Genomic DNA, 27,925 nt, shown 5'->3' with positions numbered 1-27,925 from the left:
TGGCCGCAATTGCCATACAATGCGTTAGCGGATAACAATTTCGCGAGTCTGTCAAGCCATAGAAAAAATATCAATCGCTTCCTTGATGACATTTGAGAATACCAGTGACATCCGAACGGTGGAAGTCCGCCTCCGAGCAAAACCAGCACCGATTCATTGCATGGGACGGAACATTCCCCTTTCACTGTGGAACCGATGACTTCCTTTCAAAAACTAATGCTTTTCTCTATAGACCGGTTGGTTGCGCGAAAAGCTTTGATAACATCTCTGGGCACCCGGTGCGTGCGGGAAACCGGGTTTCCCTTCTGTCTAAACTGTTACTTGAAAATCACGAGAAAAGAACGCTTCTTCATTAAACAGTACACGCATCGATCATAAAAAAGCAGTACATAACACATCTTATATAAGAAGGAGTACATAAGTACATAAGTACTAGTACTTTATCTCATAAACCATGTATCAATATAACTTTAGATTGTTCGTAGATGAGATTACTTTTTTCGCGAAAAATCGTCGTATGCGTTCGTCTTCGTTTGCTATTTGGGAGTTTGAAGGTTTACGATCGATTGGAGGCACTTTCACCGAAGGTTGGACGCACTGTTAGAGAAGCTGTTGACGCATTTGAAGCAATTTTGATTTTAGAAAGCTTTCGCGGTTCTCTTAACATCTTTTAGGAAGGAATGGTGAAGATGTTTTACTGTTGGGAGCGCACTAATTGTGATACCATAATGCCTAGATGCCTATTTAGACACGAGATAATACGGACGAAGGAGAACGGCCGCAACAGCTACCGCCACATCGCCTTTCCCACCGCCTTCGTCAGCACACTGAGGCACATCAGCTGGGGTGGGCCAGAGGAACGGACAACTTTTGCTGCGACACCCGAAGCTCCGCAAAGGTCAGCTGAGTTGTAATTCTGCTATGCATCGTCCAAAATATTGTGTCCTGTTCGACAAAACATAAAAGTAACAATGTAGCCGTTGTCGTCTGAAAAAAAAAATCGCTGAATTTTATAACGTTATTTCTCACTACCAGAATTGACTGATGAAAGCAGGTGCAATGACGATTTCGGTGCCACGGTTTATATCGCGCCTCCTACGGTTGTAGACGCAGTTAAAAACACCACCAAGCGCAGTTAAACTACGGGCCACTCCTAAGGACATCCTATTAGTCGTGATTGCTAAAGCAATTGTAGACAATAGAACGCCACTAAATGGCTCTTTGTAGTGGGTGCATTGATGTCGTAGCAAATAAGAATTTGTGAATCGGCTAACCGCTGTTATCTTCACTGGCAAATTCAGATTGGACGGGTATTTGTGACTTTTTTTTATTATGTGTACGTCGCCGCAAATGGTGCTGGTTGAATGGGCTGTGAACTTCTGACGACAGCTGTCACCGTCATTAGCCAATTTCCTACTGGGGTAAGGGGGGTATAAAGCTGCGTCTTCTTACGTCACGGTCAAAAATGATTAGCAAGTCCGCCGTAAGCTACTCATGGTAGTTGTAACTGGCCAACATCAAACTAATCGTGCGTGGAGCTGCGTGTACCGGTTGACGACGTTAGAGCTGGTAGCTCAACGCAAAGCCTAACATAGGCCGACACATACCGGTAGCCACATGCGCGCCACATGCTGTAGCTACGCCATACGATCGCAGCTAACGACACCCGGGGCATACTGCCCCGCCAAGTATAGATACAGCGGAACTGTATTTTTGTGCTCGCCTGAATGCTACGTCTGTAATTAGCACGCTGCATTACCCTTTAGGCCGCAGCACGTGTATCTAATTCATGTTTTTAAGTAAAAAACCACGCTACCACTAGGTCTTCCAAGGGACACTAAAGGGTAGAAACAAGTTGGCCTGTATCCTAGATTACGGTGTCGAAAATTTATGCACACCATTTTCTCAACCAGCAGTTGTTTAATGAGGCAGAAAACGCCGGAAACGTGAAAACAGGTAACGATGCCCTGTACGTTTTTGGATACTGCGGTTTGTGACATCAAAAAAGTTGTGAAAAGCGAGAGCTTATTGAAGAAGCACCCGTAATTGGTTTGTGACACGAGGAGTTTCTCTGTGGTTGAGCATGCGAAATAAATGTAAATCAAAGCTTTCCATGGGCCGAAATAATTTCAACAACACAGGCTACAGCTTTTACACATTGCGAGACAGATTGTTTCTCTCATGCTTCAGTAAGCCATCACACTTTCACTTTCGTTTTGTAAAATCATCATTGCGCAATTAGTGCAGCCAATAACCTACGACGCTGGACGCCGGAGCTTCTGCAAGCAATAACCTCGGAAGGAAGCGGCAAAAAGAACAAAAAGTGGTTAAGCGACCTGCCTGAGCTAATCTGCCGTTCTCAGTGCGAGGATGTTGCTATCAGTGAAGCACGTCGTGCCCAAGCCTTTATCGTCGGCAGTAAAGGCGTGTCTTTCGGGGTCTCTGACTTATCTGACGTAGACGTCACGCAGCCGTTACAACCGCTACACGCTTTGCAGCGGCAGTGGCAGCAACGAAGCTTACCCAAACATTTTTGTTCATGTTTAACCGTTTTTAATGGAATCGTCCCACCTTTAAACTGCTCTTAGAACATATGCGCTTTCGAGGTGATTTTGTTAGACGGCTAAATTTCTTTGAATCCACTCCCGTATCCGTTGCGACGTCTCGCTCTAGCCTAGCCTATCCTCTGGACGAAGAAAGTGTCGCGTGGCCGTGTAGTTTACCAGCTGTGCTACCAAGATCACTATAGCTGTAAAGCACAGTTCCTCTGAGCTGTGCAACCGTGCAACCACATAAGCCCTCGCTGAGTTGGGTGGGTGGCGGTGACTGTGACGAAACCACCCCTTGTGATTCATAAGCCGTTGCTAGCATTGTGAGCTGCCTGAAACCACGCGAGATTCCCAGCCAAACGTTTCGACTCCGTTCAAGTCGTAGTCAGGGAATTTTGTACGTGGCGTGATCTGTTCCTTTCTTGTCTTTGCGCTTTAGTTACGCAGTACGGTGTGCTCGACACCTGAGCGAACATATGTTTCGTACGCGAAAACGCATCCCCGCTTATATTTTGGTTTTTGTACCGATCAAGGTGAAACGGCACTGTTTTGTATTCGCAAGGCAAACATGAAACAAGCATTTTCATTTCAGGGTAATCGAGCGTAATAGGTTGCCACTGGTTGAGTTTTTGGGTAAATACGTTCAATATTGTCTAACAATCCCCTGTCGGGATGAACCAAGCCGGCGTTTTGCTTTTACAATAATGTGATTGTTATAATTGTTTGCGAAATGTAAGAACAGACTTTCTTGAAAAACTTGCTTTGTCACGATTGATAACAATTTCTGTGCCTTCTGTACTCACCTTTCGCACTTTAAGCAATTATGGCGAGACGTGTTCGACGAGTTTAATGCGTAACCAATGTTCGTTAGTGCGAATGAAAAAAAAAATGCATTGAAATGCTGCTGCCACTGAAACGCCTCAAGCGGTACTAGAACGGCCAGAGTACTTTAACACAAATTTGCACCTAGGTTGTTTAGTTTCCACGAACGTTTCTCTGTTCTTCAAAACAGAAAACGTTTGCCCCTTCATTATTGTTTACGCAGTATGGACAGTTGTTTGAACTGCACAAATGTTACTAACCAGTGCTGTTGCAGTGTCCAATAACGCGCTTCAATACAAGCATTCTTCTGTGCATGATGCCGTTCTCTTTACGAAATTATAGCCATAAGAACGTGGACAACAGTGCCCAGGGTATAATAACTGTTCGGCACTGCATTAGAGGCACAATAATGCGGCTGTACGGCTCTCCTCAAAACACATGGCCCCACTGGCAACTGTTAGCCCCGAAACTTGTGTTCAAGACCTACTCTTCGATAGGTTTCACACAGCTTTTTGGTAGTTTGTAATTGTAGTTCAATGACCTGCGTTCACCACGTTGTTGCTATTATTACCACGTTATTACTGCGTTCACCACGTTGTCACTAATTGAGTGACCAAACATTCCACTTCGTTTGGTGCATCCAGATATTTGCGGGGCAAAAGTGCAGTGCCCGCTTTTCTTGCTGGTATAAGAAATTTAACGTTTCCTACTACAGGTGCAGTTTACAGACGTTTTGAGGAGTTTTTAAGGGCAGTTAATTAGGAATTTCCTGTTTCTTATAAATATAAGCAAGTGGATGTTCGAAACTGCAGTTATAACAAAGTGTGACTTATCGATTTCAGTTTAATTCCCCATTTGCCTCTAAAACGATGCTCCTGAGCCTTTATGCACGGCATTTATTACCTTTTGAGACAAAAGTTTGCCTTTCCTGTGTTTTCTGGGTTGCAGAACTTTAAGGCAGTGAAATACTGCGTGTTTTTATGTGCCAGATGTCACCCAAAGCACGACTAGAAAGGCTTAGAACCCTGCATCGGTGGCATAACTGAATGTGGTGAACCATTTTTTGGAAGTAAAGTACCCACAGATGCAGTCATAACGGACGTATACAGGGGCCTTCACTTTGCGGGTGTCTCAAAGCGAACATGAAATTATAGTAGGCTAAAGAACTTTCTCGCTGCTGTGGCGTACTACCACTAGCAAATAAGCAACCAAGTTAGGCATCTGCTTTACCTCTCACTGTGAAAGTTCACACAGTTTCTGTAAAAGGAATAATACCTCATCTTATGATTTACTAGGAAATATGTCGCAGTTTACACTGATTCTGCCAGGTCATGCAAAACGTCAACGACACGAGAGAGAGAGGAGAGTGGTCGCCTCTCTCTATTTTGTTGTATAGAGAAACTACTTGCCCTGAAAGCCAACATGAGCCTAATGACAGTTTCATGAATTTTTTTAATGGTGCAATCGTTGGGGAATGGCTTGTGAGTTAGACAAAACTGTATATATATATGCGTATAGCCCGGAAGGAAAATGCCCTCCAGTATAGTTACGCACTAAATGCGTTATCTGTACAGCAAGCTTCTGAGTTCAAATATTTGGGGCTGATGCGCACGAGTAAGTTATCTTGAATGCGACATATTTACAACATCCCCGCTTCCGCCTTGCGTAAACTGTCTTTCGTACGACACGCATTAAAAGAAAACTTCTTTAGATGTGATTCTCTTAGCCTACTAACCAATAATCCGACCAAAGTTAGAATAGGCATGCCTATTATGGGACCCTTTTATTCAGAATAACGTGAAAACACTCGAAAGAATCCAAAGAAAGGCTGTACGGTATATATACACCATGTTTCGTTCGTCTGATTCATCTTCCGATATAATTAGAGCTACTGGCAATGAAGACTTCAGTCACGACGCCGGACGTTTAGGCTTGATTTTCTTTCCCCTCTTTTGCACAGCCAAAAATGACTAGATCCCACACAGTACCTGACGCATATATCGAAAAGACTTACGGGACACCATCACCCCGGAACCCTAACACGTTATTTCGCCCGCGCAGATACATTTAAGTTTCTTTTTCTCCACGAACACCGGAAGAATAGAACTTGGGATCAGCAACTGTATAAAGGGTAATGTGTTTATTGATGAGTGTGTGCTTTTAGGTCTGAAAACGTGTGCTTGTGGGCACATTCCTTTTTTCTATGACTTGAGTGTCTGAGGATGTTCCTGGTATTTGTATTGTGCCCACCTGCTTGGAACTGCGCAGGTCCGCAGTAGGAAATGAATGAATGAGTGAATGAATGAATGAATGAATGAATGAATGAATGAATGAATGAATGAATGAATGAATGAATGAATAAAAGTTCTACCTTTTTTATTTCTTGCGAAGGAAGCGCAACCTGTTACCAAGCGGAATTAAAGCTAGAGTTCTAGCAGTTCAAGTCAAATATTTCGCTTTTCATGTCCCTCTGTTGATGCTGCCGTGCTGGTATAATTAATCTGAGAAAACACACGAGTGTACACACGCGCGTCTTAAATCATCAACGGCATATTTGAGTCCACTCCAGTACAAAGGCTCCTCCCATTGACCTCCAATAGCTCCTCACCTGCGCCGCCTTAGTCCATTATTTTAACCCAGATTTTCTTACTTCGTTCCTCCATTGAGGTACCCTGATGGTCCACCAGTTGTCATGTCATCTTACTACACGGCCAGCCTAAGTCCACTTCTGCTTCTTAATTTGAACAATGATATCTTACGCTCGAGTTTGTTCCCTAATCGAGGAGGCTCTTTTCCAAGCTCTAACCATTACTCCTAACATTCTTCGTTCCATGGCATGTGGAATTTTTGGGCGTGGTGGTACTTCTAAATGGTGTTGTGCCTGACTCCAGAAGCAAACCATCATAACGGGAATTTGTCCTTGGAAGAATTATAACCAGCCTTTAGAGATTTTTTAAACGATTTTCATTTGCTGCTTGAAATGTGTGACAGTTTCGAATCACGGAAAGCTTCTGAGGTTACATTTACTTAAAATTTCCCCAGAACTCTGCTTGTGGGATTAGAAATTATGGGTCGATTAATTATCAGTCAAAGTTCACCTGTTTGTTATACACATAACGCAGCTACTTGACACTTTTCTAAGCGTGTGCAGTTTTAGTGACGTCGGCAATTAAGCTGCGTTCGTGTTGCAGTTGTGACAATAGGCGTGGCTTTTCTACACGTAGTAGAGTCAAAACTACATTAAATGTGTTTTTATATGCAAAAATTGTCGGTAAACACAAAAAAAACAGGGCCGTATGCGTAACTTTATTTTGTTCGAGGACAAGTTCTCTGGGTGTACTCGTTTACACAACAGCCTTCTTATTTTAGAGTGCCTGAGAACCTGTAGACATATTTTAACACAAAAGTGTTTCGTTCTCGGGTACACAAAGATTTCGCTGACGTCATATCCGTCACGGAAGTGACGCCAGTGGAACGAAGCGAGCGGCCTGTAAAGGGTGCACCCCTGCACACAGGGTCTTCTTGTGAGGAAGCAACCTTTAGTGCTAAAAAGTGCGTTATACTTAGGGTTGTTCGTTGTCGGGTTTTATATTTTAACACGAAAGCGTTTTGTGCCGGTATACACCAAGATTTCGCTGACGTCCTGCCCGTCACGGAAATGACGCCAGTACACGTTTGCTGGAGCGACCCGCCAGCAGGAAGTCGCTCGCCAAGCACACCCACAAGACAGCCGCCAACCCGCAAGTCATACTCAGCTGCAGATTTCGCTGCACATTTCGCTTTCGTGTTTTACTGCTTCCTATGTCAGAGGAATCAACCACAGTTTTTTTTCAGCAAGTGTGGGTCACCATCTTCAGACCGATGTGGCGGCAAATCTTCGTGCTGGGTTTAGGTGGTTGCTCAGGAAGCTGTCCCGTATCGGTGCAGGTTCAAGCAAAGGAGAGGTTGGGCAAGAAAACGGCCTTTTACGGGAGATGGAGGTCAGGGCACGCTCATTTGTGGGTGCCCTCATCCGGAGAAAAAAAGTCGAGGCTGACGCGGAGGCCTCACAGCTCAACCGGTGCCTTTCAACCTTTGACCTGACCCTGCTAGGTGAGTAGCGATGCCATGACTTTGCCGAGGCGGGAAGGCTTAGATAGACAGACTTTTTAGTTGCTTTTAATTTCGTTTGCCTATTCAGCAGTAAATAATCACGGTGCTAAGGCGAGTGTGTTAAAGTAGAAAACAGTCTTTAGGGGGCTAGAAATGTGTCGTAAAATGAAGCTTTTTACCCCGATGTTTTATTCCATGGAATTAAGGTTGTTTTCTGCGATCTGGAGTAGGGAGTGATACTTCCCCATGTGAATGTCTTACCCCTGTGTATTTCATGTTATTTACGAGTTCTAAACAGTGGGATCGCCCCAGAAGTGTAGGGTTGTAGAAAATAAATGAAGTAAGCTGAGCTGTGTGTTTCAGTTATCTGCTTTTCATGTGCCATACAATGTCCTTAATTGCGACTGTAGGAAAACAGAGTTCGGCAGCTTTGGGTTTTCATGAGCCTAGTGTACTGTGCGCTCTACCTTTGAGTAAGCTTGACTGATCTTTCGCTGCCTGCGAAGTTGCAGCTTTGGTTCTCATCTGGGCAATGGTCCATTAGTTTAGATGATAGATTTGCGATAGGGCAAGTTACAAAATAGAAACGAGCGGTGCCTACTACATTTTTTAGTTGACTAAAGCACGTCGTACTGCTTAGCTGAAGGTCTCAAGTTGCTGCTTTTTTTCGGGAGGCAGAGAACAACAGGGACGGCATACCCTGAATATCCGAAAGCGCCGCGTGCGTTAGATGGCTCAAATAATTCACCATAGCCCTGGTATATGCTCTAGGGGCTAGGCGTTTCTTCATCAGACCAAATTACAGCAAACAATGCGAGCTCTGAAGAGTTGCTCCGCGTACAACTATGCGGCAACCAAAGAATCAGGGGTGGAAAGCTCAATTTCCCAGTGTATTGGTACACACAAGGCGTAAAAGGTGGCCTTGCGTGCCTGCTGTGTCGTTGTAGGTGTGGGAGGTACCCTGGGCCTGGGAGTCTACGTTCTAGCCGGGCAAGTGGCCAGCACCAAAGCTGGACCCGCCGTAGTTCTCTCCTTCCTGATCGCGGCCATCGCTTCCGTCTTCTCAGGTAAGACGGCGAGCTCGGGACAGAATGCAACTTGAAGAAAATGCACTGCTGCTACATACAGGCTACATGCATACGCTGCCAAGAGAAAAATTAATGCTAAAATAAAAGCAGTCAAAAGACAGAAAAGCAATAACGTTAGTGAACTTATTAGCGTCGCACACACCAGACCACACAAGCCGAACGGTGGCCACCCAAGTTCAAACATTTTGAGCAAACGCTTGTACCGCTGCGCCCTGCGCTACTCTTGGAGCTTCATCGCAAAGGCTACCCTAGTGATAACAAAAATGAGGAGCTATCTGATTGGGCGATATGCTCACTGTACGTCTTCAAGTTGTAGTACTAATCATTTGGTTGGAAAAGAAGAAATGAGAGTGCACTGAGGATATTATTGAGCTCAGCGAGCGGCTCACCTGCGTATAACCCGGTGCGGGAGAGGGAAACGAGGGGAGGGAAGGTTTAAGCTCATCTTAAATTGGGAATTTCAGCATTCGATAGCATAGACTTGAGGCATTCCATTTTACTTTAGAAGTAACAAAAAATAGTAATGGGTACACATGGGTGTCACGTACCTCTACGGATAAAGCTTGCTTGTCCACTACTCAAACATAGGAATTGTATACAAGGCTTACGAGCTAAACAAGAATAAACTCAGGCATACCTCCTTGAAAGTAGTGCATGCTACACTATGATTCCCCCGCAATCAGATTTAGTTCCCGTTGTCGTTCTGTGCCTGTGTTTCGTGGCTCCTGATGACTACAGCCATCAAACACTTGTGTTATGCCCAGGCCTTTGATCTCTGCTTTGATCACAGTTGTATAACTTTTGAGCTAACATATTAGCACACCTGGATTTATAAGCAATGATAGCAGATTGCATGATCAGCCCTCGGCAAGCGTGTATTCAAGCCTCAAACATTCGTCGTCCTGTGCCGTGTCTCTTTCCGCCTCGCGAGAAGGTCGCTCCTCCGACCTCTCCAACATGCCGATAGGTGCCGCTAGTCTCCGGCGCCGCGGCACCGGTAAGTCACGCGGTATCCCTTCAAGGTCAAATTCTGACACACGACGGAATTCAGTTGGTTATGCTGGGTTATAACTTAAGAACGAGAGCGAAGCTTGTTCCTCCGCACGGCGCACACTCCGGGTATTTGGAACGTGACACGAGCCATTTCGGTTATTTTTTGCCCTTAATCCGCTTATAAATGACTGTATCGACGACAAGCTAGGTGAGAGAAGGCAGGTGGTGTTACGCATTAATGGCGACCTTTTTTCAACGCACGTCCGCGCGTGCCCGTTGCTTCGGCCGGGTGATACACTACATGAGCTATTGCCGTTCTTAATTTGTTGCCGCTTGTAGGTTAATATTGGTGGCGCAATAAAGGAGAAGAGGATTAGGAATGTGGCGCAAGGGGGACGTTAAGGGTGAGGAAAGGAGTGAAAAGGAGCGGTTTGGTGGAGGGGGAAGAACGCGAAGAAAAGGGAAAGAGGAGAGGAAAGATAATGGGTGATGGTAACAGAGTTTAGACAGGAACTGATGGACAGACTGGGAGCAAAAGAATGTAGCTGAAGGTGGGAGTAGGAAGAAGAATGTGGGACAGACGACGGGGAGCGATAGGGAAAGGATGTACGGAGCGGGAAAATTTACTAAGCGGGACACGCGGAGATACCAGTTGTAGCGCAAACGTGCAGCGGGGGAAAGGAGAATTATTGAAATCAGTGAGGGGAAGTGGTCAGACGGTGGTGTAAGGCGTTAGGTGAGGGGAAAAGGAATAAGGATGAGATGTCGAAGCCTAATGGGAGACCATGCAGGGAGGAGGAGGAGGGACAGGAAAGAGTTGCAGCCACAGTAAGGACTGTTAAAAACTGTTAGGGGAGAGGCAGGGATAGTGAAATACAAGCTTATGAAGGAGAAGGACAACGAAGTTTAGAGGAGAAGGGTAACATAGGAGGGGTGTGTGAGCAGATATACAGCAAGGGAATGCGAGTGTGAGAGAGTTTTTGGTGGAAGTGAGAGTTTATGTAAGAGGGAAAAGGTTAGATGAGGATGTGCAGAAGGCTGACGTTAAAATTTATGCAGCGATGTGAATAGAAAGGAGAGGGGTGTGCCAGTCTGTGGGTAAAGAGGGAAAGAGTGTGAGGGGTGAGAGATGAAGGAGGAGGAAATACATGGAAGGGTCATCAGGAATGCTGCCGGCGTTTGACTGAATGGACAGCAAAACAGGCAGATGCCCGGCCACCTTTGTTTTACTGCTGCCCTGCTCCTTCCTGTTGAGCCAAAGGCTACAATTAAATGCCGGATTTTCTTCTACCACTCTGAATCTTGTACGACACCATATAAATCGCGGAAGAAGCTCCACAAATACACGTTCTCTTCAGCAGAGAAAACTGGATAAGGAGTTAGGGTGACTCCACCAAAACCGGTGTGGCCTGGAAAAAAACACTTCTTCCAGTGCTGTCACGTGTACAACCCTATGCAAAATAATATTGTGATTATCGTACAAGAGGTGTGTGGCGTGGAGCGAAATCCTAGCGCCATTACTGATCAAAAACAGCTCTTCTAAATGATCCCCATGACTTGTTACAAAAAGAATAAAAAGAAGATCGTTTCATTCAGTACGCGCGCACGGTCTGCACTTTTTATGCCAATGAATTTGACGTATTCCCATTCTCACCACCGTCGCAACAGTGCACAGGATTACCTCGGCCGCTTACCTTCTGCTTTAGATTCCTGACAGCTGTGCTACAAGGTAAGCTCAACAGTTATACAACTGTGATCAAAGCAGAGATCAATGGCCTGGGCATAGCGCAAGTGTATGATGGCTGTAGTCATCAGGAGCCACGAAACACAGGCACAGAACGACACCGGGAACTAAATCTGGTGGCGAGAGAATCATAGTGTAGCATGAACTACTTTCAAGGAGGTATGCCTGATTTGATTCTTGTTTAGCTCGTAAGCCTTGTATACAATTACTATGTTTGAGTATTGGACAGGCAAGCTCTATCCGTAGAGGTACTTGACACCCATGTGTACACAATACCGTATTTATTGTAGCTTCTAAAGTAGAATGGAGTGCCTCAAGTCTGTACTATCGAATGAGACGGAAAGAGAAATGCACAAAATAAAAAAATGGAAGCATCTCCACTCCGTAGATGATGGCGAGGGTGCGGAGTACGGAGACTCGAAATGACGTCCAAGTTGCGCCCCGACCTTCATTAGATTACAGCCGTGAGTTGCACCTTGATTATTCCCGAAATGAAACTGCAACTCACGGCTCAAATCGAATTTCAGTTGATTTTCGCTTGGTGGTGGTGTGCGTACGGTTGGAGGCGGACGGGCATTGGGAGATCCTAAGGTACTCCGCACCGTAACAGGCGAGGGAGTAAGCCGTTTGCCTCTCGGGTACTAACTCACGATCGTAGCCCAATGGGTAAGAAGACTGACACTAACTCCGTCTGGTCTACCAGACAGAGGCTGGAATCCTGCCGGTGCGTGTGTGATTTTTTGCGATTGTAAATGTTATGCGCACGGGCGCGGACGGACATTATGCGGTCCTAAGGTGCTCCGCACATAATAAAAATAATAAGAAAGCGTTAACCTAGCCCCCCCCCCCAAATAATTCATAACAGAATGCAATTAAAAGACCGGCGCAGCATAAAAAAAAAACGGGCTGAGAACGCTGCCTACGGTCGGAATATAAGCTGGGCCCCTCGCGTTATCAAACCGGCTCCTATGCGATCGCGTTGGCGGCGTGATCTCTGCGCGCTGGTCTCCTTTCCTTTTCACGTATGTTCGCGCCTGAAGTGGGGAGCACAAACGCAGAGTTCCCGTTACAGACGCTGAGTTCGCGAAGCCGGTTACCGCAGGTTCTAGCGCTTGCAAAAGCGGTCCACTTTGGGAGAGATTTGTAAGATTGCGGTCAAAGCGATCCGGGCCTGCCAGTCATGGGGAACGTTCCGCGGCAAGCTTGGAAAAACCATTTTAGGTGCAACACGCGGGTCTCCGATGAAAGGAGAGAGGCCACCAGCTGTGCTGTTTCTCCAGCCTTACACCACTATTTCAAGCGGCACGATTTTTTTTTGCATCACAGCTCTTTAAGCTTTTTAGTAGGCAGCACAAAAAAGAGTTGTCTTGAAAAAGACGTCATTGATGTGGGGGGGGGGGGGGGGGGGGGCCTACGGTCCCACATTTCGCGTTCGCATGTGGCACGCTCCAATGCGGTGGAATTGGTTGAAAGCCCCCCTCCCGCTTTTATTCCGGCATCATAGAAGGCTAGGGATTGATCATGAATGAATGTTAGATATAGGTGCCACGTTCATTTAAAGAAGACTCTTCAACCACTCGCTAGCTGGAAACATTGATTTGAGCAGTTATAGCATTAAACAATGTTCTCAGGGAAACGTCAAGTGCCAATCATGGGATGGCCCGTTCTCGTTTTTTTTTAATATTTCAACAATGCGGAAAAACTCTATCGTGCGGATGGTGTGGGAGCGGGTAAAGGTTTTGACACTTCTCAAGTGCAGTGGCGAATTCACAAGTACGCATGGCTAAAACATGCCGAAATAGGGTGTCCTATATCATTTCGACCAAAAACTGCCCTTTCTACTTTTTTTCTTCCCCACACCTCAATAGCCCTGTGTTATGCGGAACTTGGGGCTCGCGTTCCCCGAGCAGGGTCGGCGTACATCTACAGCTATGTCACGGTTGGGGAGTTCATGGCCTTCGTCATGGGCTGGAATCTCATCCTGGAGTACGTCATTGGTGAGCCGCTCGTTTTTCTGACTTTTATTTTTAATCCGTCTATTATTTCCAAGAAATATGTGGAATATAGCGGGAGCAACGTTCCGGCGTAGATCCGCGAGCAAGGACCAACAGAAGACTAGAGAAAAACAGGGCTTGCGGACGGTAATATGTCAAGCATAACTGAGAACCGGCGCTGTCATTTGGCTGTGGTGGCACTGTGTTCGCTTCGTGCCTCCGCCCGACGCGAACGTCCTCGGATTACAGACGCGTGCTGTCAACGCAGTGTAGAATTAAGTGTGCTAGTGGGGGACCGCGGAAGCGGCATAAGAGGAGAAAATGGCAATTACGGTGATAAAGCGCCGCACTGAAGGACCATAAAAGGAGTTACAGGCATCTAGTAATGTTGCAACAGCGTGAAGATGTGACCTCTGAGATGGGTAAAAGATAAAGCATGGTTGACGCAACGTGCGAGGGGCTGTGAAAAACCTGGGAGTGCGTAATCCTGAATCCGCAGCAAGGCGTGAGCATCGGTCCGAGCCTGATGTTTGCGATGGAGGGGGATTCAGTACACGCGTATTCTTCAAGATGCACCAATGAGACATTATTTTTTCGGTGTACTGCACCACAAATGCAAGGCTCAGCAACACTGGCTGCATTGTTGGCGGGAGACGTAATGAACAGGAAAAGAAGGAATAAACATAATTGTTCCCAAAAATGGAGATGTGAAGGAAATTCGGAGTCTCCACCCGTCCTCGCGCCCCAGATGTTGGTGAGAATTTCTCCAGCCATGGCGGCATCGTCGGTCATTTTGACTGAGTGTAGCTGAGTATCCTTGTCAGAGACTCAGAGCTGAGGATGCGGCGTTGGACTGCTGTGTAGTGCGGGAATTATTGCTTTGGGAATATTCATTTTATTATGGGCGATCCCCTAAAGTATGTTGAAAGAATGTTTCAACTATGTCGCATTTCCGGGCGGACCCTTCCCATTAAAGAACTCAAGAAATAAACGGGCACATGTTGCGAGGTTGAATAAAATGCTTGACTTCAGTAATTGCAAATTAGCAGAATGTCATTACAAGGTAAAGATTGTTCCGCCTGATATCTTTTGCATTCTTGTTCGTCGTAGGCAGTTATATGTCATCAGGCGTTCTTTATCGTTCCTGTAGAACAGCAGTTGAATACCAGGTAACTGAAGAATTCATCGTACTAGCGAACATTAACACAGAGACAAAGGTAAAAAGGATATGACACATACGCTAAAGTGTGTGTTTCGTCTCCTCTTTAATTTTGTTTCTGTTAATATTCGATACTACGATGAAGTCTTCAGTAAGTAACCAACTCGCCCAACTTACGCCTTAGTTGAGTATCAAGGCTGTCTTTAAAGCTGAGATTTCCCACGGGTGCATGACTGTTCGTACCTCCATGGGGTTCGCGGGTCTCGTGTACATACAATTGGACCGCTGCGCGTTCTCACGCAGGAGCAGCTCAACCATTATCGGCACCTTAAGTGGGATGCGACTCTACGAGCAACCTGAAAATGTTTACATGCAAGACATTTAGGCAGTGTGTAACCAATTTCAAGTGGAGGTGCAAACTGACCAGTCGCTCTGTACTTTGGCAAATTCCTCATAGAAAAAGTGTCTAGCCTCAGCGCCTGAGCCTTGTAACCCTCAAAGCTGAATACTGTTATGCGTCTTTAACGGGGAGCAGGCAACGCGTCCGTGGCTCGGGGCTACAGCGGCTACCTGGACAGCCTCTTGAATCACACCATTGAGAGGCACATGCTGGAGTGGATGCCTGTCGGGGTAACCGGTCTTTCTTCCTACCCCGACTTCTTCGCCCTCGGCATCACCGTCTTTCTGGCTGGTGGGTGTTTTCGCTGTGATTCTTCTTTCAGTAAAGCGTCTTTGCTTCAGTAAAGGAATTTTTTTCTTTTGGATCTCTGCTTTGCCACCGAGTCACACTGTCTGTACAAACGTAGATACAATCCCGGAAAATGAATCGCATAATTGTTTGTAATGGTTGAGAAATGGTAATCACCGATGGCAGAGTTTGTTAAAAACTATGTTTAAGGGGGTTTCATGGAGTGCTCCGACGAATTTTAATATTCCAAAACACTCCAAAAATATTCGCAGCTTTTGAATACTGCATTTTGCTTACATCCCTTAAAATTTGTAATTATCCCATAAATATTCAAAAGATTTGATTCTTCCCACACTCCTATAAAATGATGAGGCTTTGGCACAGTTCTATTTGAATGAATAAGCAGATGTTTTCGTTTTCTGTCTTAAGGAAAGCGATTGTTACACGGGTAATTGCAACACTAAATAAGCGCCTTCGAAACTTTTTATACAGTTGATAACTGAAGTGAACTCAACCTTTACCTGAAAGTTGCATTTTAGGGGATTTTCGGCTGAACACTCAGGGAATGGACGAAACAGGAGTGTGCAGTATTTTTTCACCTACGGGAAGTGCGTGAGGCACTACAAAAAATTGACCACGTAAAACTGTTTTCCAAGTTAAATTAACCAAAACAAGAGGCTTTGCTTTCCACTATTTGTTTACCGTTAATGCTGGCGTAGGATACGTATGTCAGGTTTAATGCATGTCTCATACATCGGGCTTACTGGAAGGTTCGGTGCTATTAGTTGTCTGTTGCCTGTTTTGTGCATTTGGCAATTACAGGCACAACTTATCGTCTATACCACAGACGCAGACAAGTAGAAGTAAAAGTGGTCTTTACTGCACTGCCTCACGGGAAATCGTTGATAATCAGTTGCAACGTTCAAATTGCTTATTTGTGCATAGGGTGGGAACGTTTGTTCTATCTTCTTTGGACATCTTTTGACCTTGTTTCCCTCACCGGTGCTCACACCTGTCAGCCCTTGCAGCTGTCCCGTTTTCTGGGCTGTTATGCTGCTATTACGAAGGGGGTTGTAGCTGTCTGCTGTAGAGCGTTCTACTTGAACTGTGTGAATATGCAGGGATGGTTGCTCTTGGAGTAAAGGAATCGGCGCGCTTCAACACCGTCTTCACGTGCGTCAACCTACTAGTGGTGCTCTTCGTGGTCATCGCGGGCTCCTTCAAAGCCAACATTGCCAACTGGCGCCTCAAGCCACAAGACGTGAGTCCCTTCCGTTCCTTTATCTTCAAAAATTCAGATGCACACGTGCGCACTCGCTGGCTCACATACGAGCACAGGAACAGCTTCCATCACGAATACAAGCGGAGACATCGGGGTAGTATTTGGGAATGTAGCCACGTTAAATATAAGAAATGATGAAATGGAGAAAGATATGAGAATAGTATGTGTTTGGAGACCGCACCATCCTAATGACGTGGCAGATGTTCAACCAACTGAGCTACCAGGGCGACTGAAATTTGTTTCTGCCTCTGGTGTCTTTGCGTGAATGTGTGTCCCACTTGCATGGGTTGGAGCGACGTTGGCCTTAAAAGGGAAATTCAGAAAAAATACAAGTCTGTTTTATTCATAAGTTTGAGTGTTTTATAAAGCCCTATCATCTTGTCCGGCAGCAAACGATGCTTTATTCACTTTGAAATCAAACACTTAAAGCCAAACGTTCAATTATCCCGCTAATCGAGTTCTTTCGTCACGTCGACAATGGCGTATCCAGGGCAGGATCTTTAAACTAAAGATGGTCTGATGACCAGGTCGGCTACCATCTCACACACGGCCGTTTATTTATGTCGCTTAGCGCCCACTTACATATCCGACCCTGCAATACCAGTGAATTGAAAATCAGCGCGGAAGCCGGCGTGGCAAAAATACCTGCTCAGCTAAAGGAGCAAAGGTTGCGTCGCGTCACATTGTGAGCGATTAGAACGTGCGCAGGGCAGAAAATTCGATAACAAAGAGGGTAGGGGAAGACCGGAAAGTTGAAGCTAGCATGCTCCCCCAAAGACGGTTAACGTAGTGATGGCAAAGGCGAAAGAGCAGGTGTGGGACACAATGACAGACAAGCACCTAGTGGTGATAATGGGAGGAGTAAACGACGTGCTTCAGGGAAGATGACGCGGCATAGCGAAGCATGTGGCGAAGGGGGTCAGTGAACTGAGGGCAGTTTAGGAAGACGTGCAGATCGCGGTCTGCACGGTGGCGGTGGTTGAGGGTAAAGGAGGCCGCATAGAAAGGGCAGTGGTTTAAGCGACCCGAGAAATTTGGACGCTCGCTAAAACAATGAACTTTGAGGTGGTTGGCCTTGATCGGGAAATGCACCGTGCGGGCCGGGGCCTGGCGTTTGCTAGAGACGGAGTGTACTCCGTCTCTGGTGAGCGTCACCGTCTAGTTCAGTGAGCCTCTAGCGGGGCAGGTGCGGAGGAGACTAGCTGCACGGGCAGTAGCTTGATTTAGGGGGGCCACGAGCATCCCGGAAACTGGAATAAATAACAGGCACAGTGAAAATGCGGCAGGGGTAAGCGATTGCGAAGGAGGCCAAAAGTATAGCGCGAGGAAAAGTGACGAAGTTAGCACACAGGGAGTACAAAAACTAAGGGGCATGGCATAGCAATGCAGGCTGGCGATGAAGTAAGCGAAGTTCCCCGGTGACCCATGCTTATCCCAAACATCGGAAAAGAATTAGCCGAAAGAAAAAGGAAGGAGTGGCTAAGATTAACTACCTAAACATGCACAGGGGCCGGTCACGGGAAAAATGGTTAGAGGTTCACAGTCAACTAGAAAAAAAAAAAACTGAAGTATATGCCTTTCCAGAAACTTTTCTTCGGCATTTACGAGAGCCAGCACTAATGCATGAATATATATGGCAAGGCTCTAACAGAACCGTAGGTACTAGAAAAGTGGGAGGGGTCGGCATACTTATTCCAAAGGGAACAAATTGGCACAGAGTAAACGAAAACAGCGAAGAACATATGTGGGTTAAGGGCACGATAGCGGGAACAGAAGAGCTGTTAGGAGTCGCGCATCTGGGGTCAGGGTATGAAAGCGGGGTTAGCGAAAAGAATGATAAACTGGTAAGCTGCATTCTGCGGGACTTCGATCGGTTAAGACAATCGGGAGAGGTGATTCGAGTGGGACACATGAATTCCCACAACGAAGACCTGGACGGATACACAGACAGCGATGGTAAACTCCTACTAGTTGTGTGAAAAACATAATCTTATTGTAGCAAACAGAGAGATAATTGTGAGGGACAACTTACTTGGGAACGAGAGGAGAAGCAGTCTAGTGTAAACTGCAGCCTCCTATCGGAAGGTGTGTATGAAAGGTTGAATCTACTGGAAATAGATAAAGTAGGAGCCTGCAGCTTAGGAAGTGACCATAGACGGATAACTTGGGATTTTGGAAAACGTGAGGTCACAACCCGAAAACGCTGGTTCACGACTTGAGATTAAACGATTCGCAAATGGCTAATATTGCCAAAAGCCTGGAGGCGGAAATCGAGAGACAGCCTACGGAAGATTGAGAAAACAGCGAACCGATTGGTTTCATTCAAGAAAAGATAAGGAACGCAAGAAATGCACCTGCTGGAACGGAAAACGAACGCAGCGAAGCTGGTGGAAGAAGAAATCAAGGCGCCTACAACACAAAGACAGCAAGCATCAAGAGAGCACAGGAAGACCAAGCTAGTGGGAACGCAAGCAGAGGAAATACCATTGAAGTGGAATTAGTACCGTCGAATGACGCTGGAAGTGGAAAACTTTATACAGCAAAAACGTAAACAAGAAAGTGGGCGGTTGGTCTCGAGTATACGAGAAAAAGATAAGGGCGCGTCGAGAAAGTTTTGGAATCATGTAAAGGAACTAAAGAAAAGACCGAAGAAGTACAACGTCATGTCATAAACGGTGAAGGCCAGGTACTAAACCGGAAAGAGGCGGTATTTCACACACGCTCAATGATACAAGAGCAGTTCAGACGAACGGACAGGGGATTACAGCATTTAGAGAGTGGGGCAACTGAGGTGCGTACAGATCGAGCACTGAAGTTGGAGAAACTAAACTAGAAAAAATCTGAAGAAAATGCCCCTGCTAATACGGAAACATGGTCAGATGAAATTCCTATATGGCTGGTGAACCTACTTGGCCCAAAAATTAAAGCACAAGTGATTCGAGCAATCGAAAAAGTAATAAATTATAAGCAAGTACCGGACAATTGGCGTAAGAGCAGGGTGAAGCTGATCTATAAAGTTAAAGGAGACAGGGCTTATGCGAACTCGTACAGGCCTATCCCAGGTACCCCTGGGGCATACAGGCTGGAAATGCAAGCCATAAAAGCAGAAGTACAAGACTTAATAGCGGGGAACGGCATACTGGAAGAACTACAAAATGGATTTAGACGAGGCGGGTGCCTAGAGGAGAATTTATTTGTCCTAACCCAATAAAGGTGTCAATGGTTCAAAAACGACCACTATGGATAGTATTTCTTGATATAAAGGTAGCCTACGGTAATGTTGATAGAGAACTTCTACGGAGCTTACTTGAGCAGGAAGGATTTGGCAAGGACTTTATACAGCTGTTGCAGAGAATTTACAATGAGAGTGAGGTGCGAATTCCCTTGGACGACCTAAAGTGCACCGGACCGATAGTTGCAGATAGAGGTTTAAAGCAGGGTTGTCCACTGTCTCCATTGCTGCTTATGCTGTACACGGCAAGAACAGAAAGAAAGCTTGGAGACAGTAAAATAGGTTTCAATCTGTGTTATAGCCGTAAAGGACATGAAGTCGAGCAACATATACCAGGACTTAAATATGCGGATGATATAGTACTTAAATATATAGCGGATGATATAGCGAAGAGAGACTGCAACAGCTCACAGATATATGCGGGGAAGAAGCCACTGAACTGGGGTAGAGTTCAGCACAGCAAAGTCGGGAGTTACGATTTTTATTGACAACGCTCATAACGAATCGGCATTCCTGCAACAAGCAAGAATACTGTGGAAAACGAAATAATCTGGGCATATAGATATACGGTAGCTCCTGCCTATCGAAAAAGTCATGAGGAGCATTTAAGAAAGAAAGGAAAAAGAAAGGAAAGAAAGGACGATGAAGGTAACAGACAGCGCGGCACTCACAACTGAATTTTTATTGGAAAAGGTAAAACATATATACACTAAAAACCGCGCGTGTCAAAACAGTTCAATTCAAGAATGAATGACTGCGCAAGCCTGCAACTCATCAAGTCACACGTCCTGCAAGGTAACACATTTCGCTTTTGTGCAAGGACACAGAAGCTTGGCTAACAGAAGTTTCGCAATTTTTCGATATGAAAAAAAGCCTCAGACACTTCCTTTGTATGTTGATTAGTGTGTTTGAACAACACGGTTGTGTCAGATAAAACCGGTGTACACGTGCGGCAATGAGAAGCCAAGTTAGAAAGCGAAGCGTTCTGGATGGACAGAAAATGCTCGCTCAGTCGCTTATTCCTGCAAACATTCATTGGGTGCTAGCTTTGCGAAGCAAGTAGCCCGTCTACAAGACGCGGGTTTTCCTTCTAGTGTACTCGTGGCTGTCAACAATAAGTTAGTAAAAGTTGTTAAAGGTCGTGCTAAACGTGACTCGAGTGGTGATTCTTCACAGAAGAAAAATAAGTTTGCAGTAATTTCGTACACCCACAGGATTGCCCACGGGCTTAAAAACGTAGGTTCCCGCTATGGTGTTAACGTGGTATTCAAAGCTCCAAATAAGTTATCAAAAATTTGTCCACTGGTTTCCAAAAAAGAGATAGCAATATAAAGTTTGTTGTCAACAAGTGCACTGTCAACCACAAGTACAACTATGTTGAGTGTGCTCTAGGCGTTGTCTATCATATCTCGTTGTCTTGTGGTTTTTGCTACGTAGGTCAAACTGCTCGTTGCGTCAATAAGCGACTGCGCGAGCATTTTCTGTCCATTCAGAACTCTTCGCTTTCTAACTTGCCTTCTCATTCCCGCACATGTACACGTGTACACAAGTATACACCGGATTTATCTGACACAACCGTGTTGTTCAAACACACTGATCAACATACAAGAGAAGTGTCTGAGGCTTTTTTCATATCAAAAAATTGCGAAACTTGTCTTAGCGCCCCTTCTGTGTCCTTGCACAAAAGCGAAATCTCTTATCTGGCAGAACGTGTGACTTGACGAGTTGCAGGCTTGCGATGTGATTCATTCTTGAATTAAACTGTTTTGACATGCGCGGTTTTTGTGTATATATGTTTTTCCTTTTCCAATAAAAATTCAGTTGTGAGTGCCGTGCTGCGTCTGTTACCTTCCTCGTCCTCGTCTTTCTTGCGCTGGCTATTTGCTATCACCATGAGACTTTGAAGCATTGATGACCAGAGATGGGCGGCCACAGTGTTACGGCATATTTGCATGAAATGCGTGGACACGCACTGGAGCAAAAGAACCAGAAGGCTTAGGACAAACTATATGAAAACTGGTAGGTCAGGGGAAACAGCCAAGGCAATTAAAATGAAGTGAAAAAATCAGATACGACGACCTGGAAAAAGAGGATGGACGCAAAGAAGTCCTTAGATATCTACAGAATCGGGAAGCGGGAGATCAGGAGAGAAAAAGTTCTTTGATAATGCCAAAGTTACTGCATTTCCTTTTTAAGCCCGTGCGGGCTGTTTTCGGACAACAGTGCTTATTCGCGAGCCGGTACAGGGAGAACTATGCGCAGGCTGCGGAATTGAGCCAGAAACTATGCGATATATTGTAACAGAGCGCAAAGGTGTCCGTCCAGTCCTGAGTGAAGGAGACGTCCAGCTTCCGGAAGCCCTTGGCTTCAAGGTTAGCGGAAAAGTGAATTGGACAGCAGCAGAGATTAGTAAAAGAAGGTTAGAATGTTGGTGGGAAAACAGCAGAGAAGAATCTGGGAAGACATGCGAACAGAGATGTCACACTAGCCCAAAAATCCCATAAAGGTTTTTTTAATTGCGAGGTGATTGTACAGTGGCGTTACGACTAAGGTCACTGTGCAACGCCACCCCGTTACAAAGAAAAAACCGCGAATCATCATCATTCAGTTCGAGTTGTCGCACTTTGCTTCTGGCCGGACTTGTATACCGGTCGTATGTTTATTAGGTTCCGTACTAATTGTTTCCAAAAACGTTAGCTATGACTCGATAAATATGTTCATGTAAGTGACCGTGCTGCTAATGTGAGTTGGTCATTGTTGTGTCAGACAAGTCGAATGCATCCGACGGCTGTGTTAGGTAGAGTCGGCCTGCAAAGTTTCGCACTAACTGCTTGTGTATTCACGTGTTCGTTCGTAAATTCAATTGTTCACCCCACAATTCTTACTGCTATAAAAATGGACCCAAATGTGAGCGCAAATAGCTAATTCGGCAAGCTTGTAAGCCCTGCCTAGTTTGCATTTGCTGTTGCCGGCGTCAGCCAATCGCATACCTGGGCATATGACATCATAGGTTCTGTTCCAGGAAATGAGCTAGTGAATCGTATGACCATTCCATTTTTTCCCTAAATATATAGCTTATGCGAACGAAGTTTACGTCGAAAGTGGTGTTAGTCTGATTTGAACGAAGCAAGTGAACCAAACTTTATTTGTCTCCATGGCCCCCGTGAAGTATTAAAACGATACCGGTACTGATATTAAAATGCTGGTTACACTTGTTTGAACAGAAATACACAACAAAAAAGAGTCGTCATGGCTCTGTGACATCATTTGAGATGAGATGCATGCCTTCTACAAAAGTATTTCATGACAATTCAGAAATCGCACGCTTTTTTTAATCACAAATTCGATGATGTGGTAACCACAACGACCACGTTTTCAATGAATCGTGCATGTTGCTTGCGGGAGAGCAACACGGGCTCGGAAGTTCGCCTTTCCTTACATTCACGTTTCACGTTACATTTCACAGATGGTGGTTAGCGCGTAATATGACGTCAGTAATAAAACGACTACAGTTGATCCGTTTAATTCATCTTGCTCATTTCAAAGCACCTCGCGAAATTAGATGCCCTTGCGGTTTCTTTGTGAGGGCAGCAGTTTAGGGCTAGGACAGTTTTCGAAGTTTCATTTACCGTTCTAGGTGAGCGCAGTAATCTTATGGCGAATTCCATTGGGAGAACAGGAGCAAGTGGAGCGAGCAGCCAGAGCAGCACACGGGAGTAACGGGGGCGTGTGCTTTCGTTCCGCGAATGAAACACTCGCGCTGCTCCGGGAGGAGTGAAAAGAGGGGGAGGGCGTGATGTCAAGAGTCATGTGACCAAACTTTTTCCACTCTCGCTTCCCGGAGCATTTCGCGCGCTCGTGTTTTCCGCACGCTGTTCCTTGCCAGTTTTCCCAGATACGTGCCGGTGGTTTTGTGTCTGCCTTCCGCATGGCGACGAATGCAGAAGCCGAGCGGATGTTCATGTCCATGATAGGGTCACCATCGTATCTCCCAAAAATTAGCTGCGAACGATAACAGCATCCGCCGTCTTTTCCGGATACGACTCTACCTTCGGTCGCTGCTCCGGCGGGGTGAACAGCTGCTCGAACATAAACTCATGCAATGTCAAATCGTCGTCGTCGTCGCTGCTCCGGCTGCTTTCCGATGATGAGTTTGCGCTTGAATCTGTGGTGCTTTCATCATCTAAAAGTAGCAGCATCGTCCAGACGGCCGCGCTTAGCTGCTGCCGTACGCACTGAGCGACTATCGCGGCTGCTGGATTCCGCCATTTTTCCTCCGCCACCCGGGGATAAAACCAGAAATGACGTAAAAGAGGTGATGTTACTTCCTCGGCGTTCCCTGTTACTCCGCCGCTGGCGACGGAGCACCCAGAACTGCTCTCGGCTGCTTTCGGCGCCAAAAAAGTGCTCCTCCTCGACCAATGAAACGCAACGCCCCTGCTCCTGCGCGACCACTGGAATTCGCCAGAACTCGCGAGATCACTTTGGGTGCAGTTAGAAGTGCTCCTGTTCACCCAATGGAAAGCGCTATTACATAACACTTGCTTGTGGAAAGACCTAACTGCCCGCCGGTTTTACGAGTTGCATCGAATTCGTTACAGTTTTGATGTTTCCCTTGAGCCAAACTGAAAGTTCGTATTATGAAGAAGAAAGTGGACTCCTAACGCATTTTTTATGTTCACTCTGCTGGTGTCTGCCATGACGATACTTGCAGATTCCTGACGAACACTACGGCAAGGGGGGCTTCTTCCCCTATGGCATCGGTGGAGTTCTCAATGGCGCTGCCACCTGCTTTTATGCCTTTGTGGGCTTCGACTACATCGCCACAATGAGTTCGTGCTGAACATGTTTCTCTCCTCTTTTTATTGGGTCGCTTCTTTCCTTAGTTCTTTGTACTTGGTGTGCACTGGACCATAGAAGTGGATTGAGCTTGAAGAAAAAACCTATCTGCATGAATGCAGCGTTGTCACTAATTTGCACAGGTGCTTCCTATAGAATATAATCCAGCTTTCAACTCATAACAATTAGTAAAATGTTGCTTGCTGGAAACATTTTTTCAATTTTTTGTATTCTTCGTGTCTGAAAAAATTCTTCGCCGAAAACGAATAAACAGTGCCATCAAAATCTTTACATATTCGAAGTGTGTCCGAAATAATTACTCGGGGAAATGACACATGCTTGCGTGCTTCGAAGGCGAAGGCCTGGCGAGCCTAACCAACGACTTCTTAAAGGGACACTAAAGAGTGGAAATAAGTTAGCCTGTGCCGATAATTTAAGGTGTCGGGAATCCAAATACACCTTTCTGGGAACATGCAGTTGCTTAATAAGACAGAAAATGCTAGAAATGTGAATACGGGTTCCGACGCCCCGTACGCTTTCAGATCCTACAGTTTGTGACGTCGCAATGTTGGTGCACGGCGAGAGCTCATTGGAAAAGCATCTATAAATGTTTTTCCCTAAAATAAATAGTTCCGAAGTGATTGAGCGCGTGAAATAAATGTAAATCCAAGCTTTCCGCGAGCTGGCGTAATTAAAAAAAACGCAGACAATAGATTTTATACACTGTGAGACAGGCTGCTTCTCTCACGTTTGTTAGCCATCATGCTTTCAGTTTCGTTTTGGAAAATCATTGGTGCGCAATTGGCGAAGTCAATAACCTATCACGTTGAACGCCCGAGCTTCTGCAAGCAATATCTCGAGCCGGAAGCAGCAAAAGGAACAAGGGGCACTGCAGGTGGTTAAGCGACCCGATTAAGCTCTAATCCGTTCTTCACGCGCGGCTGTTGGTATCGGTAAGGCGTGTCCCCGCCGGCTCCAACCTTATCGCCCGTGAAAGGTTAGGGCACTTACTGCAGGGGGTTATCCGACTGATCCGAACTAGTGCTCTTACGTTCGTTTCCAGCCGCTGTTGATAAATAATCCGTAAATAGTGCGCGCATAGCTCTACCCTTGCTGAAGTGGGCTAGAAAAGTTCACTGTACCCTTGTTATGTATGGGCCAGGAGGCGTGTCGGCCACGAAGACGCCTCGAGACTGCTGCGGGAAGCGAGTCTGTATTTCACGCCAGGTTTGCGCGTCGCGTGAGGGAAGAGAAGGTGAGATAGAAGTTATCGCCACATTAGGTGAAATGAAGGCTTCCGTTTGAGGGCCGCATAACCGGGCAGCCGCGGTTGCACCATATTTGAAACGGCGCCTGTAGCTTCTACGCTCGCGGTCGGCGCGATGGGGTCTAGGTGTCTGGCTACGGCACAAAAATGAAAGGAAAATGGAGGAGAAAAAAATTCCCCGCATTTCCCCGAGGGGAAGAATGTGAAAGTGCGAATGCACGAGTTGAATTTGCGCGGTTCGGTAATGTTCGCGAAAGAGAGATCACACACACACACACACAACTACAAAGAAAGAAAGATGCATTTATTCACAGACACCTATTTGTGTTGTCGTTGTACTTGATTGCTAGAGCGGATCTCAGCTTTGAAATTTCGTGTCAGTACTCCTTTAAGCAGGTGCATTAGCCCTTCTCACTCCCGATTCCTGGCCAATCCCCCACGTGGGTATGTGCCGTGTCAGCGGCCAGGCAGCGCGCGCCCATCTCCCCCCGTTGCCAAGGAAGACGAGGCGATTCCTGGCCAATCCCCCACGTGGGTATGTGCCATGTCAGCGGCCAGGCACGAGCATTCGCACGAGCGCGGACGTCGCCGGTGGACGCAGGTTCAGGGTCGCTTAAGAATTGCATTCGCACTTAAAATGCCAGCTTTGTTTGCCTATTTATCAGAAAATAACGCATCGCTTGTCGTCGAACAAAAGCCGAGGGAGATTAGAAACGTATTGTTACGTAGCGGTAGGACGGATGACATGAACCATGACCGGTGCTGGAGCGATATATTGACAAAGCAGCTGCATATTTATAATTCGCCCATCGCAGCTCGAGCTTTGTCCCACGCCAACAGTCTTCTTCTTCGTCGGTATAGGAATAGCGCTGCACTGCTCTGTCCACTCCCTCTTCTCCTTACACTCCCCCCCGGCAAAGGCGACCGTCCTGGTCGAGGCCACAGTCAATGAACGAGTGCGGCGAAGATGAAAGGAATATAAACAGTGCAGTCCTTGCTGCGGCTGATGACGATAATCGAATGATGAAGATGGGCCTCAGAACAGCGGTGCCCACCGACGCCACGAAGGAACCTCAAAGCCCTTGGAATCACACCGGAGAACTAGGCAGGGGAATGTAGTCGGTTTCTTGTGGGGTCGCGGCTATACAGGTAGGCTGGTCTCTAGGGTCACGGGCAGGGGACTTCTAGAACTCTGGGATTTCTTGGCTCGAAACCCGAATTCATTGCCTTTACAGAAGTACACCAAATTCAGTCCTTCTGTCACTGTCGTGCATTCATTGCACTCTACTTTCCTTCGTACCTTGTACCCAGGTGAAGAGGTCAAGAACCCCCGACGCGCCATCCCGATTGGCATCATGCTCTCGTTGGGCATTGTGTTCCTGGCCTACTTTGGGGTGTCCATCATTCAGACGCTGCTGTGGCCCTACTACGACCAGAGCGTGTCTGCACCGCTGCCTTTCGTCTTCCAAAGGGTACGTCCCGCTCGTCCAGAGGAGGCTGGTGGGGGGAAGTTTTTTTTCATATATCTGAGCATCTAAATCGTGCACACGGGGATTGAGAACATTTACCTTGAGATGTAGGCCTACTTTTCTCGTAGGGTCTACGAAAAGCATTGAGACCCAACAGGCGTTGTGGAAGATGGTGGTCAGATGTTGGCCTACAATGGCATTGCCGCTAATTCAATAAACGCCGTTCTTTCCAAGTGATGTTACTCCTTTCCTAATTTCTGAAGGCGAAAGAATTCTTTGCCTTGCATCTGCAGAAAAATCCTGGTATGGTGGCAAATTGAAGGCATTTAATTGTTGTAATACTTATCGTAATATATATATATATATATATATATAAGGTTAGTAGAGACAGAGACACACGAGAAAGACATTGAAAATAAAAATAAAAGTTTACTGACGTTTCAGGGAGAGGACTCCCTTTCTTCAGTCCTCTCCCTGAAACGTCAGTAAGCTTATATTTTTATTTTCAATGTCTTTCTCGTGTGTCTCTGTCTCTACTAACCTTATTTTTTCGCGCTCTGTGTGAGTTTTTGATTCCAGACTATATAAATATATATATATATATATATATATATATATATATATATATATATATATATATATATATATATATATATATATATATATATATATATATATATATATATATATATATATATATATATATA

The 27,925-nt window shown here is 45.9% G+C and overlaps 1 protein-coding gene across 1 annotated transcript; it reads left to right on the top strand.

The window, feature by feature from the left end:
- Positions 1-7,300: 7,300 nt before the first annotated feature.
- LOC144145166 (cationic amino acid transporter 2-like) lies at positions 7,301-27,393 on the top strand. Its single transcript, XM_077676673.1, has 7 exons — positions 7,301-7,463; positions 8,411-8,530; positions 13,157-13,285; positions 14,977-15,132; positions 16,251-16,390; positions 24,358-24,475; positions 27,061-27,393. The coding sequence occupies exons 1-7, from the start codon at positions 7,346-7,348 to the stop codon at positions 27,285-27,287; spliced, it is 1,008 nt and encodes a 335-aa protein (XP_077532799.1). The 5' UTR covers positions 7,301-7,345; the 3' UTR covers positions 27,288-27,393.
- Positions 27,394-27,925: the final 532 nt, after the last annotated feature.

This window comes from Haemaphysalis longicornis, unplaced genomic scaffold (genome assembly GCF_048455015.1).
Source record: "Haemaphysalis longicornis isolate Haplotype H1 unplaced genomic scaffold, Haemaphysalis longicornis Haplotype H1 scaffold_7, whole genome shotgun sequence".
NCBI classification, from domain to species: domain Eukaryota; kingdom Metazoa; phylum Arthropoda; class Arachnida; order Ixodida; family Ixodidae; genus Haemaphysalis; species Haemaphysalis longicornis.
Note: the sequence above shows the minus strand (reverse complement) of the source record. Positions and strands in the feature narration are given on the sequence as shown.

Coding starts and splice junctions, on each gene's coding strand:
- LOC144145166 (XM_077676673.1), top strand. CDS start 7,346: ATGGAGGTCAGGGCACGCTCATTTGTGGGTGCCCTCATCCGGAGAAAA. Junction 13,286..14,976: donor CATCCTGGAGTACGTCATTG/GTGAGCCGCTCG, acceptor AACGGGGAGCAG/GCAACGCGTCCGTGGCTCGG. Junction 16,391..24,357: donor GGCGCCTCAAGCCACAAGAC/GTGAGTCCCTTC, acceptor CGATACTTGCAG/ATTCCTGACGAACACTACGG.